Source organism: Nothoprocta perdicaria, unplaced genomic scaffold (genome assembly GCF_003342845.1).
Source record: "Nothoprocta perdicaria isolate Ctin4 unplaced genomic scaffold, notPer1 scaffold_67, whole genome shotgun sequence".
NCBI lineage: Eukaryota > Metazoa > Chordata > Aves > Tinamiformes > Tinamidae > Nothoprocta > Nothoprocta perdicaria.
The window spans coordinates 1,928,453-1,950,543 of record NW_020455943.1 but is presented as its reverse complement, the minus strand read 5'-3'; the positions used below and the strand labels follow the sequence as shown (position 1 = coordinate 1,950,543).

General features: G+C 42.8%; 1 protein-coding gene across 1 annotated transcript in view; it reads right to left on the bottom strand.

The window, feature by feature from the left end:
- NELL2 (neural EGFL like 2) overlaps positions 1-22,091 on the bottom strand; it is a 136,448-nt gene that overhangs the window by 51,872 nt on the left and 62,485 nt on the right. The window contains exon 13 of the mRNA XM_026050258.1: positions 16,574-16,699. Within this exon, the coding sequence (XP_025906043.1) occupies positions 16,574-16,699 (126 nt within the window). The remainder of the gene's footprint in view (positions 1-16,573; positions 16,700-22,091) is intronic.

Here is a 22,091-nt window from a genome sequence, read left to right as displayed (position 1 = left end):
CACTCACTGAAAAAGAGTAAATAAAATGAGAGGAAAATGCAAATAAAGAAGTAAATAAGGTCCAATTATGTGAAAAACATTAAAATTGCCACGAGAAGGCGTATCTTAAAAAACACTTGTGGAAGACAACAGTGACTTTGATTTATGGCAGTGTGAGTTAGAGGCTAATCAAGCTTCCTGACTGCAAGTATTTCCCTGGAATGCCTTTCACTTTTGAAATACAAAATAGGTACAATTTCCTGTTATTTTTCTCCTATGCATATATGTACAATAATGCAAAAGACTGCAATATATAGGGATTGCAGGAAATTGCTGTAGTCTTTGCAAGAGTATTTAGAAGCTAATCAGAGAAAGACAAAAAAAAAATTCTTATAAATCTTTAGGTAGAGCAGCCTCCTCTTTTACTGCTAAGCTTGTTGCTACAACCGCCTGTGCAAGAGAAATATCAAGGTTTCACAGTTCATAGTGATTTGGTGGGGAAAATCTCCAATTCTGCAACTAAAAGGATGTAAAGGGGGCTGATTTTAGGAAAATGAATTAGCTACAATTTCTGAAATTATTTCTGTTGGCACTTTTCTAGTTTTGACCTGGAGATGCCTCAAATCCACAGTTCTCTAAAAAAGGTATGAGAAGATAAAACACTTCTTAATATAAAGAACTACCATATATATATATATATATATATATATATATATATGAAACAACAAGCATCTTTTAGAGACACGGTATTTTCAGAAACACTGCCTCGCAAGATGCATCTTAAACAACAAAAGGGAAATTTCCCCCCCAAAGCCTAGGGATTATGTCGCCTGAGAGCAGCTGCTCACAGGGATGCTCCCTTTCACATGGACCTGACTTTCTGAACCAAAGAGGATGCTTTGGCCCATCTTCCTCCACGCAGTCACCACCAGAGCAATCCTCTGAGGACAGCTCTGATGGATTCTGATGTTTTTTCCCTCAGTGTGGAGGATTTGGGCCTCCTTGGCCACTGCCTCTCCCAACCGCCACAGAGAGGCCCTGCTAACACTCGGGCATTTTGCTCGCGCAGGTGAAGCAACAAGCTCAATGAGGGCAAGCTTTGGAGCTGGAGCTACCTTAGGCAGGAATAGAAAGCCAGCGAAAGCGCCAGTTTAGCTTTCTCTACATTAGCAGTGCTGTGCATTTGTGCAGGCTGCAGCATCGTGAGCACGTCAGTGCGAAGCAGCAGTAACACGCCGAACGACAGACACGCTTTTCTTTGGGATTACGCACGGGAACGCAGACACCGCGTGAGTCAGTGAGGTGGATAAGCCCAATATGTTCACTTTGTGCGCCAAGACTTTTCAGGGTGGATTCCAGCATAATTTATGTGCAAAGGAGCACCAGCAAGTGTGCCACCCCTGCCGTGGTTAACAGGCTTCACAGCAAGGCACATCACTGCTCCGGCACACACCGGGGAGAGGTTGGCAGCCCAAACAGCCACCTCTGAGTTCTGTCGGCTGCAACAGTAAGTTTGAAAAGGAAAAAGCTGTTTGATGCAAAGATAATTTGGTTTAGTAGGTCAAAAATCATCAGTACCAAAGTCTAGTAAAAAGGAATATTATTGGTAAGATCTGTGCCAGAAACAAGCCTATACAGGACTTCCAAAATGTGACAAATACTAAACTACAATGATTTTCAATGTTGACTGCCAGTAACAAACAAGAGTTAAAGACATAATTGCCATTTAGCATAGAGCAAGGTTAGTCTTTTAAAAAATTTCACCAAAACAAAAATGGTTACAAATTGTTTCAGGAGACACTGCTTACTGAACTTGCCCTGTTGTATTCAGTAGAAATCAAATTATAAAGAATTAAAAACTTCCATATTTGTCAATTGTCTGACTTAATTGTCTAAAATAATTCAGAGATTCCATATACATTTAAAAAAAAAAAAGGTCCTTTGGATATAATATTAAAAGAAAAGAACTATGAAACCATAGACAAAACTAAAAGAAATCACGTCTCCTTTTATGAATCTTGACAGACACGCAGATCTTTCTTATCCTCAGCCTTTTCTCATGACTGCATTACACTACGACTGGAAATATTTTTCAACAGCAGAGTGCTGACAGACTAAAGCCTGGCGACCATATACTGACAGCTGTATCTACTGCCCTCAAAACTGGTGCTAATTTCTGTCACAGCTATAGTGACCTTGATTTTTATTGTGAATGCATAGAAAACTGCTGACTTGAATAGAACATTACCACATAACCTTAAATAACTCCACCGTTCCTATTTAAACCTGTCCCTTCTCCTGCAGTAGCTCCACTGACCTTGGCTGGAGTCCTTTGAGGACAAGCGAAGCTCTGGCAGCAGGAGAAGCTCACCAGCTGGCTCGGACACGAGAGCTGTGAGCCATCCAACCTCCCGCTACTAAACCGTGTTCCCTCCTGGCTGGCTCAACAAGATGGCAGCAGATTCCCATCCCCTGCTCCAGAAAGACTCTTATTCCTTCAAAGAACCTGTCCTTAAGGCAATCTATAATGTTTCTTGATCTTTACAGTCCATCTTCAGCCTGTGATCATTCACACAAGGACAAACCAGGAGAGACCCATCTGTGACAGAAAGACATGTTGTGGGTGACTCTGTAGAAAAGGAGCCTGTGAATTTTCTTTTCCTATACTCACTCTAACTCAAAGCGCTAAATTCTTCAGGCATCAATGACCAAAGGGGGCAGGAGACCTATACAGGTGAACACGGAGCTCCTGGCAAAACTCGAATAGAAAGAACTGTGCAGAAGGTGGAAGCAGGAACAGGCCACTTGGGAGGAATATAGAGATGTCACCCTAGGGACGAGAGTAGGAAGGCCAAGACACATTTGGAAGTGAATACAGCAAGGAAGGTCAAGTACAGCAATTAGGGCTTTTTAAATACATAAGCAAGAAAAGGAAAGATCAGGGAAAATGTGGCCCCCTTACCCACTGGGACAGGAGGCTTTGGTGAAAGAGGATACAGAGAAGGCAGGGTTACTGAAGGCCTTCTTCACTTTCAGACTTTTCTCCTAAGACTTTCCCTCGGAAATCCCAGGCCTTGGAGACCACAGAGAAAGGGGGAAAAGGGGAGAAAGGGGGACTTTTCCTTGATGGAAGAGGAGGACCTCCTCCTTGATGGAGGAGGACCAGGTTAGGGATCATTTATGTAAATTTATGATGCACACAACTCTATGGGCCATGAGGAGATGCACCCGCCAGTGCTGAGAAAGCTGAATGATGCTATTGCCAAGCCATGCTCATCATCTTTGAGATATTCAGGACATCAGGAAAGGTATCTGAGAACTGGATGGAGGTAAACGTCACTCCAGTCTTCAAAAAGCACAAGGAGAATGACACAGGGAACTACAGGTCATTCAGCCTCACTTCCATCCCTGCAAGGGGGATGGAACAGCTCATTCCAGAGGTCATCTCCAAGCACATGAATTCACAAAGGGGAAATCCTGCTTAACCAGCCTGAGAGCCTTCTGGGATGGAAAGACTAGCTGGGTATATGAGGGGAGAGCAGTGGATGTTGTCTACGTTCACTGCAGAAAGGCTTTCAACACTGTCTCCCATAACATCCTCATAGGCAAGCTGATGAAGTGCAGGCTAGATAAACAGACAGTAAGGTGGGCTGAAGACTGCAAAGCCCAGAGGGTTGTAAACCATGGCCAGAAGCCCGTCTGGAAGCATGTAGCTGGTGTATGCAGGGCTCAATATGGGGCCTGATCTCATTGAGATGGCCTGGATGAAGGGACAGGCAGCACCCTCAGCAAGTTTGCTGATGATACAAACCATCAGGGTGGTGGAGGGGCTCATAGATACCTCATATCTGTGAGGAGGGGTTCACAGATACCTCAGAAGGCTGCACTGCCATCCAGAGGGACCTGGACAGACTGGGCAACTGGGTGGAGATAGGGGCCACTGAAGAGCACATTCAGAAAAGGACTACTAAGATGATTAAGGGACTGGAGTACCTTTTAGATAAGGAAATGATAAGAGAGCTGGGCCTGTTCAGTCTGAAGGGGAGCGAGGGGGATGTTATCAAAGCATTTCAATATCCAATGGGAGGATGTTCAAGAGGATGGGGCCATACTCTTTCCAAGGTGCCTGGTAATAGGGCAGGAAGCAGTAAGCATAAAACAGAAACATTGCTCTGTCTGAATATGGGGAAGAGCTTCTTTACTGTGAGGGTAACAGAGAACTGAAAAGGTAGCCCAGAGAAGCTGTACAGTCTCCATCCTTGGAGATATTCCAAAGCCATCTGGACACAATCCTGGGCAACATTTCTGGGTGACCCTGATTGAGCAGAATCTCTGAAAGTCCCTTTCAAGCTCACTGCTCTGTGATCAGTTCCAGATAATGGATGGAGATGGAACTGCATTTGTGTTTCACTGCCACAGCCTCTCTCCACATAAATTTGTGACATTTGGTAGGCATTTGCCCTGAGCAATAGCAAGAGAAGCAGCCACAATTAGGAGCTGAATTTTTAAAAATACCTCTTAAAAAAAAAAAAAAAAAAAAAAAAAAAAAAAAAACACGTCTGCACATTTGCAACTTATGATAAAGATTGAAAAGAAAAATAAACCAAGACAATTAAACAACAAATTGATAATTGATGCCATGCTCTAGTAATTTGCAAGGCATTATTGCTTCCATCAGTATTCAGCATATCAGCCAGTCACAAATAATTCAGCTCCAAAGCTATAAAACTCCATACATATTCATTTGTACTTAAGACTGTTTGATCACCATTTATTTTAATATGTTATTGAGTAGACTATATTCTTCTCCAGGTAATTAAAGACAAATGTCCACTTCTGCAGTATCGAAGTATGGCTTACCTGGCACAGGTAATTTAAACTGTGGTACCTCTTTGGGGTCCACTGCTAGAGGCATTCCGAACCCATACTTTCTGATAGATATTCTCCTGATCTTGAATCTCAGAGGAACCAGAACTATTTCAGACTGCTTGCTAGGCAGAGCAGCACCGTGTTGGCTCCATGCTCAATGGAAAAAGGCACTATAGGAGGCAAGTGGCAGCCACAGTCTAACTCTCTTTACCCAGACCAGTCACTCTCAGTGCTGAGCTACTGGAATGAATTTAAGGAATAAAAGGTATATGTTGAAAGGAGAAAAGGCCTTATTCCGTATTCCATTAGTTTACAGGTGGCATAAGCCAGAAAAAGTCCAGATTAATGTGCTATCCCTGCAACAACGACAGGACAGCAATGCTTAGGTAAACAAAGAAGAATAACTATTTCATAATTCAAAACTTTCAGCAGGAAGCACTCGATCTGGCTTTGTGAATCCGTACTCTTTGATCTGTTGGACTTAAACTCTCTAAAAGAAAACCAACCCTTACTGACCTTAATGCTGCTGTTTGTTTGCTAGAAATCCTGGATACTGTTCAGCTCCTGATTAAGGTGTCTAAATTTGGATGTCTGCTTGTGTTATGGGCAGGATTCTACCACCTAAACACACTTGTATCTATTGAATCATTCCTACTCCAGAGCCCTGTGGTGTCTATCCAAGGCATCAATACAGGCCGGCAGAATGAGAGGACTCTGTAAAAAAAGCTGTCACTGCTGCTTGAAACCAGGCAGAATGCAGCGTGCGAAATACTGGATCTATGAGTGGGAAACCAAATCTATCTATAGATCTTTCAGCTACCACTTCAGTCAGGGCTGCCTAGACCACAACTCAGCAAATGAAAAACAGATAACTAGGACTGCATTGAGCTGCCCACATCGAGGAATTCTGAGTCTCCTGAGAGACCTGTCTTCTCCTCCTTGCACTCTAGAAGAGCACAAGGCCAACACTGTAGGTCTTCTATCGTATCTTGCAATTCCATGATGACAACTCAGTTACCCTGCATCATCTCACACAGCACCAGGACATCGGAGTTGTGCCCAGCTGAACGGTGCCTTTGATCTTTGCTTATTATGTAAGCTTAGATGAAGATATCTACATTTACCTGTCTTAAACTCTCAGACCGACTCCCACTTCAAGTCAATCTCAGGAAAATTCTATTAAGAGGATTCAATGCAATCAGTTATGGAAATTAGTAATTCATTCAGTGCTGTATTGTTAGATTGCCTATTTTAATAATATACTTTTATTAATTTCACTACATTTTTAACTTTCAATTGTAATGTACTGATACAGCACATAACTGAATTGTAGAAGCTGTCAGGGGAAAGGGGATGCTTGAGAGCTGGAAAGGGGTTCAGAACACTCAAAAATGGGATATGTATCAGTGGTACCATTGAGAAAAATACTAAGTAATGTTACTGTTTGAAAAGGTTACGTTTTGGAAGTTTTAGATGAATGACAGGCTTCAGTCCTTTCTGAATTATTGTTTCAAATGGACTACATTCTCAAGTAGATGTCTATGCCTTTTATAAGTGGAAAGCTTCCTTATCATTCTAAGAACATGAAAAACACTCTATACAAAACAAAATAATAAATTCTGATATCTGCTCCTGCATTAACTACAAAGTTTGAATAGTATACAGAAGGCATATGAATGCAAAGTAGTTAGAAACTTGCACTGATGCAATTTTTACCATGCTTTGGACAGACTATTCCTAACATCAACATGGAATCTGGCTCTACTGTGCAGCTGTTCAGTGCCACACTTGCCAGTAACGCCTTTTAATATGTTTTGTAAAAACATAATCTCGCTAAAAGAATTAAGCATCCAATATGCAAGATCATGCATTCATACATGCAGTTCTCAAATACATGTTCTATTTATCAACCTAAATCACAATCTGTCAAAAGCTCTTGAAGTACATTGGATTTGAACCAGGGGAGAAAGCAATCCTGCTCTAACTGAACAGGCAGAAGAACAGTTCTGGCCCGGGTCAGTAACTGAGGAGGAAAGAGAACCTAAAACGAATGCCCTGAAAAGAAAAGAAGTCTCGTTCCAAGATAAAATAGCCCCTGAACTAAGATGTCAACAATAACCTGATTCAAAGCATAAACATATAAATAAATAAAATAAAGCATAAACATATAAATGCATAAATGTACAGTAGACCTGTAATAATACCTTTTATTTTAGTAATGCAATAACAGCTCTAAATCCAGTCTGAGCAATGAAGGCTCTATTAGCTTTGTGATTTATCCTACAGCTAGAAAGTTAAAACTGTAGAACGCAGGACAGAGTTTTTCCTGAAAGAGGCTTCAGCATGTCATGTGAGCTAATATTCTATAAAGTAGAAGACTGTGTCCTGTGAGGAAAACTGTGCCCAGAGAATCAGATGGGGTTTGAGTTGAAAGTGTCCTGTTCATACATGCCAGCTTCCAGAGCCTCTATCACCAGCAGCAATGCTGAATGTGCAGCCAAACACCATTACGTTAGTGAGTTTTAGATTACACCAAGATCCATACTGCTCTGCAAGACAAATGTATCCTACTGTTGCTAACATCATTGGTTGCGGGGTGTGGGAGAAATCACCAAGCTCAGAGATGGAAAAGACAGATGGTGCATCTTGCCTACATCATTACAAATCCACAATTGCTCATCCTGTTTTCTCTAGTGCTTTGCTGACTAAGACATTTCCTTACTCAAGCCATAGGATTTCACTACACTGATGTTATTACAAGCCACTCTCAGAAAGCTTATTTATTGCTCTACCCCTTGCACCATCCTGTACCATCATTATTAGTCTTTATTTAAACAGAGTCAACGAGCTCAGCTGTTGTACAAGCTGCAGAACTTAAAAGATAACTTGAAATGATGGTTTCATAAAAATATCATGGGAAAAACAGGAAGAAATTAGCCATATTGTTTTTAATATTATCATGATATCTCATGTTACTATATTTGAAAATAACAAAGCTGCTATACTATAATCATCTGAAGTCAAAATGATCATTTTTTTCCTTTTTTAACCTCCTTTGCAGCAGTGAAGGGCATACAGTTCTGAAGGCAGTTGCATCATGTTGCCAGTTTTGGTACTTATTGAAATATGGCCTCATTTACCCGTGTGGTGAGTACTATCAATTCCTATTATGCTCACAATGATTTGTGGATGCTCTTGTGCATTTGAAAAGCAGGTCAATTTTATACCTTTAATTACAACTGCATCCTTATGTGCAACTTGAAGCACAGAATTTTGGTGCTTTCACTCAACTCTGGATTCCACTGGTCTTACAGCAGCTTTCCTCCATGGAGACCCAGGCAACTACACCAATCCAAGAGTGTGGTACAGGTGCTAAGATGCAGCCCACATTCTTCACAGGGAAACTAAATACTACTCTTCATTTTAAATAAGGATTAACCACATTAATGTGAAATAAATATTCACACTTCATGGTTAACTGGAATTAATTTTCTACCAATACAGACTGGTACAAATCCACATTCAGTCACGTCAGAGCCATTAGTAGCACATTTCTTGATTATCTGAGAAAAGTTTTGGATGTCTATAGCTTTAACTCTTGTTAAAACTGCTATTAAAATTCCTCTGCCCTATGGACTGAAATACTCACTTTCAGCTTCCTCACAAACAAATCAACAAACCTTTTTCTGGAGTATCTTGGCTATTCAACATCATTTCTGTTGGAATACAGGAAAAGAGATGATTTTTCAAACTGTTAGTGTCCCTAACAATTGTAACAAGCAGACAGCCAGCAAAACCTCTGCTCTAGGGATCTGAGTTACAAGCAGATCATCAAGATTGCCTGCTTGAATTGCCAGCTCCTCCTAATGCCAGACTGGTTGGGGAGCTTGGGGAGCAGCAATGGGCATCACCAGCACTAGAATGGCACGGCCTCTGTTTTCTCACAGACATCCCCAGAAGGTTTACATTGTAAATAAAGCATGAACGCAGGAAAAAAAGGCAGTAAGATGCTACTTTGGGCTATAGATTATACTACAAAAATAATACTTTCATCTTTGGCTGGAAGAATAGTGAAAACTGGGCACCCACATAAAGCAGATTTTGTATAATATGTGCAAAACTAATGCTGAGACTTCCAAAAACAGGAAAAAGAGAAGCCTCTAAAAGTAACTGCTCTTTCTACCGAGGACTCTAAGGATACCTCTGACATTTCATACTCAAAAGTAGTGAGAGTTCTAATAGAAAACATAATCTTCTACTTTCTGGATAATATGATTCACCTCCAGACTCAGTGCTAACACGTAGATAGCATTTATCAGAGCTCAGCAAGATACCAACAGGTGTCTTCCGAAGAGGGGACACCCCAAAGCCCCAGTGCAACCTTCAGAAGATCTGTCTCGCTCTAGAGGAAAGGCCTCGCCTGTCCCAGACCTTCTGAAGACCAAGCACTGATGTTAGCTGACATCCAAGCAGATTGGGCCAGCTGGAAGCCACAGAGGGTCTAGGAATGGAACCAAATAGGAAGGCTTAGGAGGGTCACAGGTTTGATTATTGAAAAAAAATAAATAAATAAAATAAAATAAAGTGAATCTAAAATATGAATATAAAATAAATCACAATGAACTGGCATGTCAGAAAACTGGAATGAGGACATAGTAATGGGCCTGCATGGAAAGCAAAGCACAAGGATGGGTGCAATTACTGAACAGGCTAAATATGACATTTTTCTATACCTAACATTTCACTAGGACCAATCAATCACCTTTGTTTCAAAGTCAACCCACAATATCACTAAAGAGCAGTGTTGTAGGTCAGATGCAATAGATTAGGATCAAAGAGTACAGTCTATTGCTCTGCAACCACGTAGGCCTTCTACGCTTTCCCATGAATTACTGACACCCCTCAAGTAATGATTACTATTACTGCTATTTTTTCCTTCCCTATTTTTTGCACATTAGTCATCATTATGTAGGTGAATGTGTTGTTTTCTCTTTAAATCTTTCCCATATGTCAAGTCAATCTTCCCAGGCCCTCAATATTTTAATGCTGTTCTTGGAATTCCTTCCAATTTGCTGTTGCAAATTTGTGATTTAATTCGATTTAAAAAAAAAATATGCCGAGTTGCCAGCATTCCAAAGAATTAACATTTCAGGTGTCACTCAATTTGCTGCTGCCATGCTTCTTGGCAATTTATGTGGAAACAATTATTAGACTTCCATCTACCAGGAGAGGCCAATTCAAAACACATTAAATGCTTCTGAATCCACAGATTCCTCAATACTTGAAGAAAAAAGAAAAGGTTGTTAGAATAATTTCTGACACATGTAAATGACTTAGATTACGCTAGGGGGAAAGGAGGTAAGAGTGAAATCCAGCTGGATACACTTAGCAAAAGCCCAGTGAGTCTGACACATGATCTCCTTTGCCTTATGTATGGTCAGCTCAGGGAGAAAGAAAGGAAGGAGAAAGAAAAAATCCCAAGCCATCAGTCTGGGCCCTCCAGTGCTTTTATTTTCAGGGAAGTGCTTTGTCCCCTCTGCTTGTTTAGGCTCTGCAGACACGCCTCACTGAAGAACAATGTGCCCTGTAACTATTCCCACCACGGTCATGGAATTGCATATAAAAACCCTTCACCATCTTCTTTGGGGGTCTAGAAAAAAATATGCAGAAACAAAAGCATGGCAGTACTTAGCTGTAAAGCATAATAGCAGCCTCACAGACTTAGAATCTCCACTTCTTTTGCCATTTCCTTTGACTTCAAAGCTATTTCTTTCTAAAAGAAAGTAGCAGCAAAAATTCAGCGTCTCTTGGCTCAAATGAAAGCAAAGGGGAAAAACAAAATCATGAGGAATGGATTTAGCAAAATGGTCATGAAGAGGGCTGCAAAGTCTGCAAGTATTTTAAAACATTTATGTGACTAACTCTGCACATGGGAGCAGCCCCACATAGCTCAGGGTAACTGCTGCGATGGGTGAGGAGGGCCACGTGGCGTGGGCACGTTTTGGAGAACTAGGCCACAATTTGCAACATGCCTCATATATTTTAATAATTCATCAGCTAAGACTTCACAAGCATTTGCTGCCGAAGTGCAGTGTAATTTTAAAACCTTGCTGATGTCACGGCACAGATTTGTAGATCATCTGCTTTTGTTAAATAGGAAAGAAAAAAAGGGACAAGCAGAAGAGCAAGCAAGAGAGCAAAGGCAGCCATGGAAAAGGGTCTGGCCAGCACCACTGATTAGGGCAGGTACAAACATTACTTACCAAGGTACCAAGGGAAGGCCTTTCAGAGCCAGGTTTAGGTACTCACATAGTCTGCCTTGCAGGTCTGCGTTGCTTTGGGTTGCTCGTTGTTCTAGCAGGAGCATGAGGGGAAGATGTGACTCGAGGCTGCTGGGGCCTCTGCCCTGCAGTGAGGGGGGCTTTCAGCCCGGTCAATGCTCCAGCACGGCTAGGGGTGAAGCACAAAGCTGCCTTGGGACAACCCACTCAGAAGGCACCATTGACAGAAGGGGCCTCCCTTTCAAGCTGGCTGCATCATGAGAAAACAGGGTTGGCAGCCTGTGAAACCACCCAGAAGCAGAGCTTTACACAAGCTGTCTGCGCCTGGGAACATCCACCTTTCTCTACCTGAACAGGATCTAAGGAGTAAACAACGCTGACAATCTCACAGGGTTTCTTTCTTCCGTGCCCTTTTTGAGGGGTTATTAGGTAAGTGGTCCCAAGGCAGGAAACAAAAGACATGTTCAGAGCAGACATCATCAACCATCCAGCTGCAACAGTTAAAGGAACTCGCTGTTAGAACAAAGCCTGGAAAGGCAAATTCTCATTTCTTATCTTTTTTCCATTTATTTTTTTAATTGTGCAGGAAGGAAGATGTATGATTCACAGATTCACAGATTCACAGAATATTTAAGGTTGGAAGGGACCTCTACAGATCATCTAGTCCAACCTTCCTGCTCAAGCAGGCACACCTACAGCAATGATGCTGCTGAGAGCACTGCTCTGCTGACTGTGGATTACCCAGCAACCTGAAAGACCTGGAGGTGACACCTGAATCCTTGCTTCTCGAAGGAAAACATTTCTTTTTTTAGCCAAGAAAACACACTGTGCATCTTTTAACCCTGGACGGAATAAGGACATAAGTACTGCTATTCCAGAAAGACCCCAGGGTATGTGGATACAGTCAGTGACAGGGCAGCGTGGGGCTCCCTCCCGAAAGCAGCTGTTTGCTGCTCCCCCCCCAGTTCCCCCAGTTCCCCCAGTTCCCCCGACGCTGCAAGAGAGCGCGGAGCACCGGAGCCAGCCTCAATCTAAAGGAAGGGCGGCAGCCTGGGGCATATTTTTATGCCTTTAATTTGCATTTGTGCACCCACTTGGCACATGGGTGTAGCTTAGCACTCATCTCCCCTTTCATAGTTACAATTGATTTCTGAACATGAAATCACTATCAACAGACTCCTGTGTAAATACAGTTATGACTAACGCAGCCTAACCCTGTGATACTTGCTTCCAAGATGAGTACAAATAACAAAGTCTTAAATTGAAGTCTTCATTACATCCTTTGTTGTGAAAATCAAAATGTAATTCAGATCTATTGTTATGCTCACAATAAACATGCCACGAAGGAAAAGCCTTAGCTGCTTCCCAAACAGTCTATATGTGCTCTAACTCAGTCTCGTATATACAGGACTCTAATAGAGACAGACAGTAGAGATTTCTTTTCAAATGCCTCACGTAGGAGAAAAGCCCCCTCAATGTCACTGCTTTTATGCCTCTTTTCTATTTTGATCAATGACTGCTAAATTATATAGGCGCGGATGTATGTAGCAAAATGGAACAATGAGGCGTTTTACATTAGTCTGCCAGCAAGCTGCATGGCCATCTCTCACACAGGACCTGTCTAATCAAGGTTTGTCTACGATTTTGCAACATCTCCTGCGCGTGCTTCAGCAGCGCTGTGCAAGCAACGACGTATTCACCTCGAGCTACAGAACACCTTCTTCCTACTTCATAGCTCTCCAAAAGATGGGCTGGCAAAGTTTTGTTCCTGTTAACAGGAATATAATAAATGATAAACTCAAATTGCCTGTAAGGCGAACACAGACTTGTCAAACGTTTGAAACTCCGGAGAACATAGAGGAAGGCCGGACAACTGCAAACAGGAGGTGTATTGGCCTGTGCCGGGGTGCGACTGGCCCCTGCCCTGACCCTAACCCGGGCCGGGCTGCCTTTCCCGGTGCCCTGCTGGGTCCCTCCCTGCCGCCTGGTTCTCCCCACGCTGGCTCCAGGCATCACCCTAAGCAACGAGGCCCTTTCACAGCAGCTGAGAGCTGGAGGCATCAGCCTTCACAGCTGGCACCGCCTGTCCTGGGGGAACAGAAAGCAGCAATACAAAAGTTATGCCCCAGAGAAGGGGTTTTATTGCAAGAATCGTGTAAAACAAGGCCAATGTGATCCAATGACTTTAAAAATATTTTGAATATCAGCTCCAGAATTTTTTTTTAATTGTTATTCCCTATGCAGATGCCTTTCCTACTTCTCATTTTTTCCAGATGTAACCACCACGTTTTTGTACTCACAACTGTGTGCAGCTTATACAAGCTTGATTTTCAGAGCCAAAAACCAAAACCTGAAAGCCATGTCAATTCGCTTAAGGACAGAGCACAGCCCTACTCTCACAGCCAAGCCAAGTTAAACAGGTTCTTCAAAGATCCTTCCAAAAATACTTCCTAGGCTCACAGATCCCTAAGTCTCTTGGTCCACTTCTGTTTTGCTTCTTTGCCAGATCAAAAGACTTGGTTCATTCTCTTGCCCTGCACAGCTAGCACCATCATAGCAAAAACCTAAGCCAAAATCATGTCCAGAGGTGGGGAATGGTCCAAAAGATTAAGGTGCCCATGGTCAGGACTCTCAGGCAGGTGTCTTGGCCAAGCTGGACAGTGTCTGGATTCTCAAAGTACAAACTCTTTTATTGCTGCTTTCTGCAAAAATCAGGGCCGGGTGAAAGTGACCAGCCTGCACGGAGCAAACCAACATTTAGGGCTTTTGGTCGGTTTTTGGCATGAAGGCAGAGGATACAGTATAGATAAACGTAACTGCCTGGAATAAAACTGTCCCTACGATGGCACTGAACTGTTACTATCATCATCATCAACTCTTTCCTGTTATTACTCGGCATGGATTAATTAATATGCACATCTTTCAGCAAAGTAATGGAAACAAAGACTGCTCTTACCACACAGAAAAGCTGTTCTTTGTCAGAACACAGCAAGCTGCTCATCTATCCTGAAGAAATTAAGTATAGGGAAAATTGTATAAAGTCCACGTTAAAGCCACAGCAACATATCTGTGTTATTTGCATTCACCTTGCCTCTCAGAGCTCTATCTGGACAGTTGGGTGCACGTGAAAGTCTCAAATCCTAGGAGTTTAATAGATGGCAAAGCCAGTGAAAAGCACATGTTCATCCAGAGGTGAAACACAGCTCTAGCTAAGGCAATTATATCCACTTGCCTCTTGCTCAAATGCACTGCTGTAATTCAAACATTCTTGGCACCAGTCACATAGACTAAAAGAAGCAAACTGCCACGTATTGATCAGAGCAGATGACTCTCAAAGTATCCTGTGTTTCACTCGGTCATTAAAGTGTAATCATATTTTCAATCATTTGTCATTTGGTGGAAACGCCACACGGGAATCTTGTAACTCTCCATATTTCAGTAACTCACTAGTGCCTGCACTGGAGAGGCCCAGAGTAACGGTGGGACCAGGAAAACAGCAAAGTTTCTTCTGTGGCATATCTGCTTATGCAAGGTTTTCAGCAGTGGAAATTCTCCCACCCAGCTGACCTTGCTTTCTCATGGCTGCTACATAATATTCCAAATTCACTACAACTTAACTGCAGAAAAATTCCAGGTAGCATAAATGTGCCAAGAAAATGTGTTCCAAATAACTAAAAATGGCATTGCCTAAACAGAGGAAGACACTACAGCACTTAGAAATTCCCCTAGTCTGAAGATACCTTAAGATTTTACTTTTAGGTTTTTTTTTCCTGTTTGAAGAGATGGAAAAGAAATCATCTTGTCATCCATCAGGCTGCTTCCACTGGAAGCTATTATTTACAAATGCAGAGCCAAACTCATTTTGTAATGGATTTCTAGCAAGTTTTACATCACTTTGATAGAGCACGTCAAGATCTTTTAAAGTTCATTGAATTTCATAACAGCAGATTTCAGCAAAAATGGGGGTTGCTGTGTGTGCAGCACTGAGAAATACCTTTATTATTTTTACAGATGCACCAAATGCCCCTGTGTTTATGCTGGTTTAGTGTTTGTAGAGTTCCACCAGAATGGCAAATTGAGAGAAGCAAAGCAGAGTCACGCAGTCATCACAGTGATTTAGATAAGCTCAGTCCTAAAATAATACCAACATTCATGCTCAGTAGGCAGTGAAACGACTGTTTTCCACAACTGGGCGCGTGGAAAACGTGAGGCAGTGATCAGAAACATAATGTTTGCTTTGGAAAAGATCTGCTGCTTGGTCCTTCCAGAACAGAGCTCTCTGAAGGAAAACAATGCTTCTGAGCATCTGTGAGAGCCACGGCAAGCACCTGCAAGGCAGGCTGCACATCAGTCACACCGAGGTGATTTGGAATCCACGTCCCTGAGTGCTGTGCACGTTTGGGCAAAGAAATGATGCTAGTTTACAGGGAAGCTGTTCCTCTATCCAGACATGCCACTTAATGCCAAAACAGAATGCACAGAAACACAAAAAAATAAAATGAATTTTACAATGATAGCTCCATCACTCTGAATATTCTCATCCATTCCTAGCCAGTTTTAGAAAATAATATGAACTCCAAGAAAGTTTTACTGAACACATATATCCTTTTATATAAAGAGCTAATGCATTCCCCTGTGAGAATAAAATAGTGGTATTATTTTGTTCATACACATTTTTCTTCACTGAGAGAATGTGCCACATCTCTGAATCATATTTCTTTATCCGTCTAGTATAAAAAAACATTCCTCCAAGGAACACTTACAGTCAACCTTCCTCTGATAAAGAGAGTTTTAAATGTTCTATTTTCATTTTATAAACCAGAAATACGTTGCAATAACAGAAGACTAGAATACAGCAAGTCAGTGTGAACCCAGTGCTTCCTCTAGAGCATGCAGTGGCAGCAGAGCAGGAGGGAAGGCACAGAGACAAGACAGACCATGTAGCACACAGGCACAAAGCAGACAGATCTCCTGCCCTCCGAAATCATAGAGAATTCAGCCAGGGAATTTCCCCAGTGTAGGTGAATTCAAAACAAGGAACCAATTATACCCAATATGCAGGAAATTTAACTCCTAGGTTTTTATCAGCATCACTATACTACGAGTTGGAAACTGGGACCTCATAGCAGGATTTTTGGTCTCTTCTTCTATCCTTCAGCCTCTTGCCTTTAACTTCCCTGTCACTATCCAAACGCATGGACCCAGGAGGCAATCCAGACTGCTTCACCATTTCAGGCAAGTGGGTCATTACATCTGTATTCTGTAAAACGTGTTAGTGTTTATGCACTGTAGCCACCTGGTTCTTCTAGCATTGCCTATTTCACAAACCAGGCAGTGTGAATCTAACCGAGATTAACTTTGTCTGATTAATCATACCTGAATCACAGCAATGCTCCTAATTCCTACTGTGCTGTTAATTCCATTCACAAATACACCCCTCTTACCTGTACACGAGTAGTCGTCAATGCGGATATAGCCGGTTTTGCAGATGCACATGAAGGAGCCCGGCGTGTTCACACACATGGTGTTCTCACGGCAGTAGTGGCGCCCTTCGGCACACTCATCAATATCTGCGAAGAAGGCAAAGAGAAAAATGAGGCAAATTCAGTTCTCTTCAGCAGCTTTCAATATTTTGTACTACTCACTCCATCAGGATTAAGTTAGACTATGGAATTTCTTGAACAGCCAAACATTTTGGGAAATGTTTTGGTGCTCTCCCTTAAAAACAACTGCTGGAAGTGTTCATACAACAGGAGCAGCATGAGCTTTTCATGAACAGGTGTTAGTGGAGTTACAAAGAAGATTACATTGGCTTAGATCCTTCCTAAATCCTTTTGAAGTGCCTATGCTGTTATTCCTATGATTTAAATAAGACCAGAACATAAATGGGGGCCTAAACAGCAAAGCAACTGTCTCAGTACTGCGGTACCAGCAATCAGTGTATTTGATAGTCAACGTAGTCGTTGATACACAGATATGAATACACTACTGTATGGATACCATATGCCTGTGGTCAAACATGTACTGTTTGGGATGGAACTGTAATGAACACACCGAGTTCTTACAACTCTAAAGGAACCAGTTGGTAATTTATTCCATATACATGTAGACAGCCCTAGCTGAAAGGAACATGAAAGAATCTAATTTATAAAAAGATCTGCTCTGATGGAAAGAAATATGCAACTTGATAAAATATTTGTTGGGGAGGAGCACTTGCTGCGCTCACAGTCACAGAGGAACTTCAAAACCTGCCTGGTTTCAGTCCTCACTTTGCTATAAAATTAGACCTACTTCTTGTGACAAGTTATACTTGAATGAAAAGATAGAGAGGACACCACAAATAACTTAGTAATTTCTGCACTCTATTTTTATGCTGCACAGAGGAAAAGCTCTATTAATTTGGAAGTGATTAGCAGCATGCTGCTCCTGTAGCCCTAGTGACGAAGCCAGCATCAGTGAGATGTTCATTACAGCTGGTTGTATCATCATGCAACGTTTCACCAAACCTTGTTAAAGAAGTGCATTAAATATCAAAAGGGTGGATTGCTGGGTTTGTCTTTTTCCTGCTCATCAATTCTGATTTGCTCCTTCTCCTCAGTGATGTATATAGCTTTCAGAGTTGAAAGGAAAACCTCCAGAACAAACTGTTGTCTCCCAGAGTTTGCTGGTAGTTCAAAACAATAGCCTGGACTTATAATCTCATATTCAGGCTTGCTTTCTTAATGCTGAGATGCTAAATGTCAGCAATGATAATTAACTGCTGTACTTCACTCCCCTCTATGTCATATGCTGCTCTCCCAATTCCTCTTGCCAGCTGCCCTAAAGCGACAACTACTTCCCAGCCACACTCATTGCCTTCCCTTAGCCCCATGGAAATCTGCCTTAGCAGTAAGGCACAAGGCAGCACATGGAACACGAGCGATTCCAAACTCATTTCTCAGTTTTGACAAAGCTCTTCCATTTTCCAGCCCAGTTCAGGTAACCCTGTCTGCTCCAGGTCTCCCCGTGCACTGCTCCATGGATTCTGCTGCAGAACCTGGGGGCACATTTTGCATTCTGGAAGACACAAGTGTGTTGATGGCGAGTGCTCAATACTGAGGTCCAGCCTGTCTGGTACAAACCTAGGGGCTCGTGAGCAGCACATTTGAGCTGTTTTCTTTCCTTTTTCTAATCTACAGGCATGCGGATGTGGTAGGGCTGGAGGGAGGGGAAGAAGAACCAATTTGAGGGTGCTGGTTTAGTAAAGCAGGTGGAGCTTTCATGTACATACATACACAAGCATCAAACACTTGTTTACAGGGAAATACATTTTACAAAATCTATCTAAGAAAAGTTAAAAGCAAAGCTAGCCCGAGAGGCAGCTGTTTTGCACAGAAAGCTGAAAACAGCACAAACCTCCCAAAGTACCAACGTCCTGCAGAAACAAATGTGCAGGGCACAAAATCAGTCACTATTTACAAGATTCACCAAAGCTACTACCATAAACGACGCAATTTGTGTGTTTCACAATTCCAGTTCCCAACTCCACGTTAATGGAGGTGTGTACATTTATACTGGAGTTCACAGTGTAAATTTATACTTAATAATATTATTGGCCTCATATTCTTGGGGTCAGACTGCCTGTGTGCAAGCTTTGACATCCGCAGATAATTCTCCTTAAAGATCTAAAGTCTCAAAAATGTTAAACAGAAATCACTGAAAATCACACTGGTGATTATTTTGGCAAATAAAAAGCCCCATGAAAAAAAATCCACTTTTTTTAGAATTTATTTTTAGGTTTCTGCATTACAAACCAAGGAAGCCTGAACTGGGGCAGGGGAGGAGCCAAACATTTGTTCTCTTCAAAAGCTCCTGGAACAAAAGCCTTTTCACCCTGCTTATTGGTAGAAACGCTGGTTTAGCCTTTTCTTCACCTCTAGACACAAATGCATCAGTACAATAGAAAATCTGATGCATTTCAAAACCTAAGCAAGCCGACAACATCCATCTTAATTTTACCCTGCCAAAAAGCCTTGCTGACAAATTAATGTGCACTAACGTCTCCGTGTTTAGCCAGTAAGATCCTGCAGCCGCTCGGCTCCCTGGGGTGAATGCAGCCCTCGGTGGCTTTGCACATTCCACAAGCAAACCTTGTGTGCCGCGAGCGCGCGGCGACGCAGAGCGCCCGGCTGCGCCGCGCGGACACCACGTAGTCATGGAGATCAACCTGGCTCCCCACGGAACGGATACAAGAGGAATTCCTGGAAAATCGGCTGCCACAGAAGCACTTGGCATTGGTGGATTTATACTTGCAAAGCCAACAAAACTCTGCCTTCGGTCCCCGCCAAATATCTAAACAAAATGTATTAAAAATATATAAGCCAAGAGGAGTTTCCCTTCTTCTGTCCTCCTGCTTCCCTGCGGTGGAATACCCAGTTAGGCTTTATAATCCAATTAATAAGCAAAGAGCTTAACCTGTAATCTATAAATCATTACTGATCAAAGCCTCATAACATAGATGTTAACAACAAAGCCTCTTCCTGGGCCTCGCTACCCATCATTGCCTTTACCCACCGCAAAACCTGCCCACACGGACGAGTCTGGGACTTCATTGGTAAATCTGGCTGCAGAGCAAAGAGCGCCTGCTTACATGGTGCCCTGCCTCCCGCCACCTCCTCCAGCACCCCACGGTGTCCAGCAGAAACCATCTCGCTGGCCACATCCAGAGTCATCCAAATGAGGACTAGGGACACGCTTTTGTACGATTTTGGCAACAACTAGCTCCAATTCCCCTTGAAGAGGGCAAACAGAAGCAGTTAGAGATATATTTTTAAAAAATTCTTTGGAAATTTGGGCTCATGTTGCTGCCCCTCTGTGGCCTCCCTGCTGGGAGCCCCCAAGAGATGGACGCCGGTTACACCATGCAATACATAAAGCTCCTTCAGTTCTTGATTTTTATCACTCCTGGCCTGATTCGTTTAGAAAAGGACAGGCTGGGAAAAGCTGACATTTTCTCATCTGGATCCTGACCCGGACAAAAGACATCATAAAATTAGCAGATGTTCCTCACCCACTAAGGGACTACAAAAGACGAGAACGAACAGTGACAGATCATAGCAACTGCTACCAGGGAAAGGTAAACGGGCCTTTTAAACAGTACAAATCTTTCTCAGGAATTACAGGTATGAAAAAAAAATAATAAAAAATCAGCCTGTATCTATCTATGCTGTGACTAGGCTGCCTGTTGTCTCTTGGGACTGGTACCCATCTCTTGCACACAGCCTGGGACAAGACGTGGCCTTGCATTAGCAAAGCAGCGCTGTGGCTCCGCAGGGTCTCCAGCTCGTGCTTGCAGAAAGCCTCACGATGGGGCGGCTCTCGCCCCAGGCTGCTTTTCCTCCCTGTCCCATCGGCCATACCTCTTCCCATAGAGCGCTGCTTTGCCGTCTCCTCTGTAGCTCTTCCCTGAAGTTTTAAACTTTCTTCTATAAACTCACCCAGTTCATGCCCCCTGCACAAGGTCGCAAAGAAAAAAAAAGTTGCCTTTTCTCTTCGTCTTCCTTTCACCTACAGGAGTTTTTCTCACTTCTCTCTCACACCCAGCTTTCTCTGCTGTTCCCCTCTGTCACCCACTTTCTACCTGCCTTGCTTCACTACTGCCTGCTTGTCGCGGACCTCCCTTGGGCTTCAACCCTTCCCCTCCCCAACTCCTTCCTAGAAGAAGGAGAACAGACTCTTGTTCATAGCTTTTTCCCTTCCCACCAAACACACTGATCCTTCCTACTCCCTCAGGTCTCCAATGCCTTAAAACTTCTCAATTTATTGCTCCAATGATAATGTTCTTAGGATGGCCCTTCTCACTTCCCCAGCCATATCTCAGAGCTCCTGTTTTCTTCACACTGCCTCCCTTTTGGGTACAACCCTGGCTCCGTACCTTATGTGCCCTGGCTTCACCACAGTTGCTTCTGGGTGTCCCTTCTGGTGCAGGCCCTTCTTCTCACCTAAGAGGTCTAGGCCCTGCCTGTAAGGACAAAACCCCTGAGAGCTCTGGCCAGGTCCTCTCTGCTCCCTTTCTGCTACTCTTTCCAGACTGTTCATCACCAAGCAAAGCTATAGCTTAATCACCACTTCTATTCCAGTGAGTCACAGACTCATCACTGTACTTCTACCTCATTTTGCTCTAACAAATCCAGAACAGTCATTTTCCCATCTGACATATTGTATAGAGGGTGTACGGAGGATGTTAAAAATCCACTTAAATCAAAACTGTATGTTTTGCTCACTATTTCCCACGTTATTCATCCCAGCTGATTGCACTACCACTGTCATTGCTCACACCTTCTGGAGAAAATCTTTGATTCCTTCTTCTCCTTCCACATGTGCTCATCTAATTTGGTGTTCCCAAAAGCCAGCAATAGGCCAAACTGTAACAGCAGAATTACCCAAGGGTCAGATGTATGTCTGCTTGTTTTAACTACATTATGTAACTTACTTTTCTCCTTTTTGTGAGTGCTTGTCTTTGTGCAGCTCTGCAGTTCTCCCCTCCTCAAAAGAAAACTTTCTACAAGCAAAGATCCAACCCCTACCCAATCATGATATAACTAGCCTTGTGGGTCAAGAGAAGAGGAGAGAGGGCAATCTATTGCAAGAATGCATCCCTACCTATTAGGTTAAAACCGAGAGAAGTAAGTTCAAGTGTACACAAGGCCATGGAGCAAAAAGCCTTCGGCGCTGCCCCTGTCGAAGTGCCCGGACGCCCGCACTGTCCCCACACACAGGACGGAAAGAACGGAACTCCAGAGGCAGGAGCAGCTGCCTGCAGCCATGGATTTTATGGAAACACTAATGGAATCTAAGAGAAGCTGTGAGAGTTGGCTTATAAGCATTAGCACCAAAGTAGTTGGACTAAGAGGAGGTTGCTAAAGCGTCACCGGACGGCTAAAGCATTCATTAGGCTAAAAATAAATGCTAAATATTGGATCT